Here is a 9,067-nt window from a genome sequence, read left to right on the forward strand (position 1 = left end):
TAGATCTTACTCTGTGTTGCACAAAACCATTTGCAAGGTTTTTCAAATCGTCAGTAAAAATTTGAATGAGGAGCATTTCTGTTGTTTGACTATTAACAGATTTTCATTGGAGCTTTTTTATCTGATTACGTTTGTATTAATAGGGAAGAAATGTACCTATGGACACAAATGCAAATACTATCATCCAGAAAGAGGAAATCAGCCTCAGCGATCTGTAGCTGATGAACTTCGTGCCATGTCTAGAAGCACAGCTGCCAAAACCACAAGTGAAGGAGGACTCGTAAAAAGCAATAGCGTTCCCTGTAGCACTAAAAATGACAACACTTCTGAGCTGAAGCGTGCTGCGCCAAAGAGGCAATCGGATCCTAGTATAAGGACTGAAGTCTATCAAGACTTGGAGGAAAAGCTTCCCACCAAAAACAAGTTGGAAACCAGGTCCGTACCTTCTTTAGTTAGTATACCATGTTCCCCTGCTGCAAAACCCCAAAGTACTGCACCTTTAACTAACGGCCTTCCATCCGGAGTTCACTTCCCACCTCAGGATCAAAGACCACAGGGACAGTATCCTACAGTGATGATGGCAACCAAAAATCACGGAACGCCAATGCCTTATGACCAGTATCCAAAATGTGAGTCACCTGTGGACGTAGGGTATTACTCTATGCTGAGTGCATATTCAAATCTCAGTATATCTGGTCCACGTAGTCCTGAAAGGTGCTTCTCCTTGGACACAGACTATAGGATTAGCTCTGTAGCTTCCGACTGCAGCAGCGAAGGGAGCGTTAGCTGCGGCAGCAGTGATTCCTACGTGGGTTACAGCGACCGCTCTTACATGAGTTCGCCTGACCCACAGCTGGAGGAGAACTTGAAGTGCCAACACATGCACCCCCATGGCCGCCTTAACACTCAACCCTTCCTACAGAGCTACCACGAGCCTCTCACGCGAGTGCAAAGCTATAGTCACGAAGAACCAAAGCATCACCACAAACCTCCAGTTCCTTACATGGCTGTGCATCTACAGCATCCAACAGTCGGTGCTCGCTCTAGTTGTCCGAACGACTACTCTGCATCTCAGAGTTCGTCACATTCAAAGACCATGCATCTGGGGAGAGCCCTCGTGTCCACGAGAATAGACAGCATTTCAGACTCACGTTTGTATGATAATTCTCCGTTAAGACACAGAAAGCCTTATTCTGGCCAAGATGGGCTTGGAAGTTGGGATAGGCAGAGCTACGGGATGGATGCGTACGGCCTCCGCCAGACCTACTCCTTGCCCAGCAACCCCACACAGCCGTGTTACGAGCAGTTCGCCTTCCAAAGCTTACCTGAACAGCAGGACCAGACCTGGCGCATACCTTACTGTGGAATCCCTCAAGACCCTCCAAGGCACCCAGACACCCGGGAGAAGGTTTACATTAACCTCTGCAACATCTTCCCCCCCGATCTTGTGAGGATCGTTATGAAGAAGAACCCTCACGTGACGGACGCTCAGCAGCTCGCTGCAGCCATCTTGGTGGAAAAATCTCAGCTGGGTTATTGAGAGATGATGCATCTTTGTGGTGTCGAGTAGTTTTCAGCTCAGCTCTGATGCTGAGGGAGGTTTGCTACAATAGCATTTGGGATCTCCTTCTCAGCAAGGAGGTTATATAGTAATCCGTTTATGTGAAATACTGTATCATGGAGTCTGTATGTATAGCCCCATGCATCAGAAGTACCAGATATGTTTTGTGTTCTAGTTTGAGAAATTTTAAATGGCTATTTTCGCAGCTGGAGAATGTTCCAGTTTAAATTAATATATATACATATATATATATATATATATGAAAAACCTGTGGTCTCTGGTTATAATCTTTGGTGCATCAGGGGTTTATATGCAGCACTTTCTATCCTTATTACATGTTGTTGGGATTTTTGTTTTCGTTTTTTAACTTGCTGGATATTTGTCCTTGGGCTGTGTGGTATTAAAACAACCTGCAGAAAGAGGATTTTGCTACTTCTGGCAGGCAATTTTCAAGCCAAGTTTTTGAACTTTTTACAACAGCGTAAGTATGTATGTTTGTTTGTTTTTGTGAGCTTTTTTGTGCTATAATCATCTATTTATAGGAAACAAAGATTTACTACAGCACTGACTTCATTTTTTTTAAAACAAATAATTAGGTTACCAGTTAACAGTGAAATGGGTAACAATATATTGGTAATTTACAGTATGGCACTTTTCATGGCTTTCTTTGTTTTGTTAAGTAGTTACATGTTTTGTTGATGCAGTTTATCAGTAAGATCAGATGCAATCAGAGGGAAAAAAAATTATATTTTGTTTTTACTAATTTATGGACAAGGTAAAAGCCTTATTGCCTGATTTTGAAAGGTGCTGAGAATTTACAGCCCCTTTGGAGCAAGCAGGAGCTGCAAACTCTCAGAACCTCCCCAAACCAGGCCACCCTGTTTCAGTTCCTGTGTTGTTACCCAGCTCTGTGTATTTCTGGTCAGTAGAAGGGGGCCTGAAATCGTAGGGTCTCGTTTAGTTGTTTTGTGTGTTTTTAATTTGTATTGCTGCACAAGTGTACTGCATAAAATACGCTTTTCATAAAGTATTTACCTGTTTTTAAATGAATTTAATTATCTCAATGCAAGTTTTGTATTTAAGATACTGTTTGATTTTTCTTGCTATTTATCAAGGCTGGCCTGAAAAGGTTTTGTGTGTTGAGGATATGCAACATTTATTGACTGCACTATGGTAATGATATTGTAGCTCAAAATAATAACTTAAACTTTTTTCTTTTGATTCTGTTTCGGTTGGAGGGGGAAGGGTTGCGAGGAAAGAAGATACCGTAGGTGTTCCTGGTAGTAGTTTTTGGCCTGTTGCATCGTGTAGGCCCAATTCTTGCCACAAATAGTGTAGTTTTAGAAACAGACAAACCAAGTCTGTTTTAGTATTAGTAAGGGATATTTCTGGTTTTAAGTCATGGGTTTTACTAGCACTACGTAAGCTTTTATATATATATATATATAATAGAAATAGATTTTGCAATTGATGTCAGATGTATTTATGTGACATAGTTGCCAACAGTTTTAGGTTTTCACCCATTGTAACGATGTTCAGTGTTAAAAAAAAATCACTAGCTTACACTATTACTGCTGATAATTTTGGTGTGCTCGCTGGAATTTAAAGTAAGGCCCTGAAGAACCAGAAAGTACCTTTTACTGTTGATACAAATTGTATCTTTTTAACTGAGAACTATTTTGATTTGTAGATTAAATAGAAACACAAATGTGTAACTAGTCTTTTGGGCAACATTTTATCCCTTATTTAAAAAATTAGAGATTTCAGGCATAGAACAGGTTTAGGCAAGTAAACGTAGATATTTATTTAGGTGTCTGTCTCAATTTCACACGTTAAAAAGAAAAAAAAAGTAAGTATTGGCATCTTCTTCCTTCTAAAACCTTTGTAGTGGGAACTCACTAAAATAAAGGTAAAATGCTGCCTGAAAATGATGTCCAAGCACCTTTGAATACGAAGACGTTTTTCACTACTTGTGCGACACCGTGTGTTGCAACGAGTAGGGTTTGGGTATACAGTAAATGCTTCTAAAGAGCATTGTGCTTATAGACACATCCAATAATCTGAACCATGTTCAGCAAACCGATTCGGGAGGTGGTGCTCACGCGGGTCCCGCTGCAGATGTGCTGCGGGATCTGTCACCTGTCCCTGCGGCAGCGCCGGGGGACTCGGCACCGCTGTCCTGTCTGGCTGTTTAGGGAGAGGACTTCTTCATCCGTGGCAACAGTTTTTCCCTGGGTTTGGTTGGTCGCCATCTGTAGAGCGTGTTTTAATGTAGAGATCGATGCGGTGCTGATGCTGAGGTTTGAACTGGGAAATGGGTCTCATCTTAGTTGTACACTGAGATTTTTTGAAATTGAATTACACTTAAGTACTACACCATAGTGTAGATGCAGCTGTTTTAATAATGCAGTTATTATATTTGTGTTTTTAATGGGTTTCTACATTTATTTTTTATGTAGGAATTTACTTCTGCCAAAAGTTGAATTCCTTTAAGCATGAACAGAAACACGTGTATGTAGTAGAGGCGTTTGGTCTTTTTCCCTATCGTGTGAGCATCAAAACGCTCCCTGCTGTGTACATGGAGCGGTCTGGGCTCAGCCACGGTGTTAAAATGGTGCGAGGAGACGCGTGGGACTGTGTGCTCTCAGTATTGATTGCCTCCGCAGGCGTTCGGTGCAGTATTGAACCCCTGGAAGTGTGTGGATTGCTAGAGAATTCCTGTAATAGGTTCTGTGCTTTGTGCTCAGGCACTGAAAATGCTTTAAAAGTATAAGAAAAGGAGTAGTCTGATGGTTTTTAATGTTGTGCAATGATGTGCTAGTTCCCCTTAGACTCTCTTGTGTTGGGTAAAGCAGATTTGCTGTGGACAAGGTATTGGCCTTGATATTTCCTTGGTTTTTGCTGTGATAATAACGAGGAGTTGCCTGTGGAACTCCTCCACAACGAAGACACCAGTCTATATATTTAACAGCCTTTAGGAAGGACACCAGTAGTAAACATGAAGCAATGATACTGGTAAGATACTACATTTGTCAATGTAATTGCAATGATGCAAATAAATGAACTGTAACGTCCCGTGTTACTTAAACAGTGAAGGTGGTTCAGTGATCCCGCCCCAGCTGAATGCTGGAACTGCAGCGAAGGATTAAGTACCTTCAGGTTAGACCTGTCCCACCGCAAGAAGAGGGCAACACTCTTCCTTGTCTTCAGTACTTGAGAGCTGTTTTGATACTTAGCAGAAACTCCATATTTTTAGATACAATCCCAAGCTATTATATCAGTAATAGTATATAGATACTCAGTATTTTGAATGCACATTTACATGAGGCGTCTGCCCACGACTGTTTTGTATACAATGTGTTGCCAATATTTAGAGTTTTAAACCTAGTTTTGAGCTAAATATGCCCAGGCTATGACAGTATTAATAGCTTTGTTGTCTTTTTTTTTTTTTTTTTTTTTAATATAGATGTGTGTGCGTATATATATACATATATACACACTCACATACACTTGGCAAGTGGGTTTAAGCCTGCTGCTAATAATCCGAGGTAAGATCATATCTTTTCAGGTGTCCTTATTTTCTGTGGTGTGTGTGGAAGCATAGCTTGGTCCCCCGCTGCAGAATAGCTGTGGGGAGAGCCAGCAGCCCCATGTGTTGTGTGACACCCCAAAAAGGAGTCGCACGGGCCAGCGCAGCCCTGGAAGGGGACTTGTGCAGCCTTGGAGCCTGTGGGCTGTTGATGATCTTCTGCTGTGAAAGTCGTAGCTAATGGTGGACACTTCTCCAAGAGTATCAGAGCTGTTGGTGCAAACCAGAGTACCTCACTGGGCACAGAAAGCCGGGGGCGTTTCCCCCAGCGAGGTGAGCGCTGGAGGAGTAAAAGCCTTGGGTGAGAGCTGCTGCAGCATCTGGCTGCACTGAGGCTGCCAAACATTCATCGGTTTTCAGCTGAGGGTTTGACCGAAGTGTTTTCAATGTCTAAAGGTTGAAAAATGAGACGCAATGTTTTCGTACTCTCTGGAGCATTTAGAAGAATACCCAACTGACTTTTCATTGCTACTGAAAATTTAAAATACTGTGCAATTAAAGATACCATTTTTAAAAATAAAAATAATGTAGAAATTATTTATTTTGATTCACAGTGTGACTCTTGCTAATTTATTCCTTGCATTATAAGGCCGTGGTGGAGTGCTGTTTATATTTTTTATTTATCATAGGAACTAAAACTGCTGAGAATAAAAAACAATAGATTTAAACTTAAAACAAAAAAACTCTATGGCCTTCTTTTGTTTTTTTATACAAGGGCTGAGGTTTTATAAATGTCAAATCATGCATTTTATATACTTTGTACGTTTTAGAGAAGTGCAGTATAAGAATTTTGTTCAAATTGAGTATGTGCACATTGTTTAGACTAACCATGTAACTAATCCTCAAATCACCCGTGTTACTGTTCCAGCTAACCTTTTGCCAGGTAACATCAGAGACGTTCAGACTTCATCTTTAGATGTTCTAGAATACATTTCATGAAGGTTTCATCAGAACTGGTCATCCGGCCACCAAATGGCACACGAAATGTCTGTTTGTGTGCGACTCACGCTCTGTGCGCTGGGTCTCCCTGGCAGGGCACTGGTTGTAACGGCACCATCAATACGGTGTGGTGTTCATAGATACAGGTATGCTTTAAATAGTCTCCCAGCTTCCATCTTCAGGTTTAAAGGGTTGTCACAACTCGTGCTTGAAATGTTTATTCCTCTGTCTACCTTCTAAGCTAAATGATGGCAATAGTTCTCATCTCCTCTCTCAGGTTTAATGGCCGCTGGAGGGCCCGGTCTCCGAGTGCTCACACATTCACCCGGCTCGGGCACAGGTTACTCCCGTGCGCTGATTCCAGTGGCGCTAGAGGACACCCGAGTAAAAGCGGGCGTGTGTGTAAGCGCGGGAGGAGCGGGGCCTTGAGGAGCACATCTGGAGCACAGCTGGGGAGCCGCCTGCGCCCACTCAGAGCCGAGACCTCGCTGGTGCTGACAGGTCCTTCAGCCGGGATCGCACTTTGTGGCTGCTGGGAACGCTCCAAACCAAATCTCTGTAGATGTTTAAGCACATCAGAGGTGTAACAACCTTCTCGTCACCTTACAAAACAAAACCTCACTGTTTTTGGTAGGCTGACTTTTTCTTTCGCTCTCAGATGAAGTCTCATTTACCAAGTTAGGTTGGCTGGTTGGTTACTTTTTTATTTATCTGAACAACATTCTTGATGGAACTGATATTTAACAACTGTTTTACCAGCATATTACAGAACATCCTGCCAGGAAACAGAAATGCAGATACAGCAGCAATAATTGTGTTTTGTAGTTCATTTCCCCATCATTATCTCTGTACTTGTGTTGACTAGGTGAGATTTTTAATATTGTTCTGAAGTCCACTCCAGAAAAAAAAAAAGAGTTAAAAATAATGTTTGGACTATTTGATAAAGCAATTGTCATATTGGCTCTTTGTTCCTTCACTGGTTACTCTGTATGATTTCTGTGATGTGACTATTCACATCTTAAAACCACCTTCTAAACCATACAAAAAATAATGTACATGGATTCTGCTTTTAGAGAAGAAAATAAAGATTCATTTTCCTCAGTGATGGGCTGGTTTTGTTTCATAAAAACAAAATAATCTCAAGAGCAGCATAGAAAGTAGCAGTGAGTTGTAGACAGCTTTGTTTTCCTACCTGCACAACAGAGGTGCTCACTCAGAGTGAATTTAAACAGGATTGCAAACATACGAAATTATTGTAGATTATCAGTTCATTTTTAATGCAGTAATTAATATTTAATAGGTGCTTTCCCATCATTTTACTGACTGAAAAGACTAAAACTCTGGGGTTAAATAGCAATGTCAGTTACTCAGTAGCAGGATTTGGATGGAGACTGTGCCATGGGACCTGTTCTCCTTTCACATGCTGCTACACATCTGTTTGTCTTTCATCGCGCAGTTATTATTGGTGGAGCTCAGAATGTTGTGGGGTAGACAGAACAGAATTTAGGAGAGAATGAAAATAGATATAGTCTGATGGATGTAAAGATATGGCAGAAGCTGCAATAAGCTGTGATAAAATGACTATTCAGAATAAACGGGCCTGTTGGATGGTGTTTTGTTGCCCAATGGCATTGCCTGGCTGGGCTCCCTGTGCCGAGTTCACTGGGACCCCCAGTCCTGCCCGCTCCCTCCCCTCGTGCGGGCACAGGAGCAGCCGCTGTCCCGGTGCCGAGGAGCCAAGCGAGGTGGCACGAATGCAGCTGGAATGAGCAGCTGGCCTAAAAATAAAAAGTGATGCCCTTCATCGGTTGTGACCACGGGCGAGTTGCTTGATGCCCGTGTTTCACAGAGATGATGTGCCCTGTGCAGCCTGAGCCCGCGCTGTGACTGTGCTGAGGTGCTGAGGCACCAGGGCAAACGTGCGGGTCCCTGCCCAGCAGCTGCGTGGAAACACGGCAGCGCTGCCTCCGGGATGCTGCTCTGGGTGCTCTGAACCATGGCGGGTCGCACCCGCAGCGGAGCGGGAGCCGTGGGAGCTGCCTGCGTGCAAGGTGAGGGCTGGGAGGCTCTTCCCAGGGTGCTCCAGACCAGGCACTGCTGCTGAGAGTTGCTGGGCACTGTGTTTTGGTTCCTCTGCATGTTCTGCCATGAGGCTGCTTGGCCCTGAGCGTACAGGTTCGTGGTCACATTGCATTTTTCTGATGTGCTGCTGGACTCGGAGCACCGCTGCCGCCGTATTGCCAGGAGCCCAGCTGGGCTATGGCAGGGTGGTGCTGGCCCAGCTGCTCCCATCACCTTCAGCTCAGCTGAGCCTTCACACTCGCCACATGGAAATACAATATTATTTTTCCTGAAGCGCTGTTTGAATTGTCACAGCTACTTGTCGTTAAATCAATGCTTGGAGCTTGGGCAAAGAGCATGTATGTAAACAGCGAGAGGGCTCAGGGCAGATGAGCACATCTCCAGTGAGAAGAGACGGGTCAATGACCTGAGGCGAGGTTTCCGTGGTTGCAGATCTGCACCGTGCAGTCCTCTTGGTTTCTTTGCTCAAAGGCTCTCTCTACAGCAGGGGCATCAAACATTCTCACAGGGGCCACGTCAGCCTCACTTCATAAATGTAACTACTCCTAAAATTACATTTGGCCTTTTGAAGGCAACAGTGAGGCTGATGTGGCCCCTGGTGAGAGTGAGTTTGACACCCCAGCTCTAAAGCCTTTGCATTGCATCCCTGCGTGATAGATCCAGAAATCTATTTGCAGTAGAGGAGGAAATGAAAAAGCATCCTCCGCACACTTTCCCTTACACTTCAAAAAAAAATAGCATCATGTTACTCACCAGGTAAGAAAACACAATTCTGGAGGGCAGAGGCTCCATCCCCAAAGCACAGGTAAAGGAAGGACTCACATTATAGCCTCAGAGGGGCAAATCGCTTCTGCTGCATTTATCAGGCTGAGCAGAGCTGCCTGAAGAATGCGCAC

The 9,067-nt window shown here is 43.5% G+C and overlaps 1 protein-coding gene across 5 annotated transcripts in view; it reads left to right on the forward strand.

Moving 5' to 3' along the window:
• The window catches only part of ZC3H12C (zinc finger CCCH-type containing 12C), a 47,506-nt gene extending 40,316 nt beyond the window's left edge, over positions 1-7,190 (forward strand). For all 5 annotated transcript variants that reach the window (XM_065831395.2, XM_065831404.2, XM_065831412.2 and 2 more), the window contains exon 6: positions 144-7,190. In XM_065831395.2, the coding sequence (XP_065687467.2) occupies positions 144-1,540 (1,397 nt within the window). In that variant the 3' untranslated portion in view covers positions 1,541-7,190. The remainder of the gene's footprint in view (positions 1-143) is intronic.
• The last annotated feature ends 1,877 nt before the right edge of the window (positions 7,191-9,067 follow it).

The sequence above is a fragment of the Patagioenas fasciata genome, chromosome 1 (assembly GCF_037038585.1).
Source record: "Patagioenas fasciata isolate bPatFas1 chromosome 1, bPatFas1.hap1, whole genome shotgun sequence".
Lineage (NCBI taxonomy): Eukaryota > Metazoa > Chordata > Aves > Columbiformes > Columbidae > Patagioenas > Patagioenas fasciata.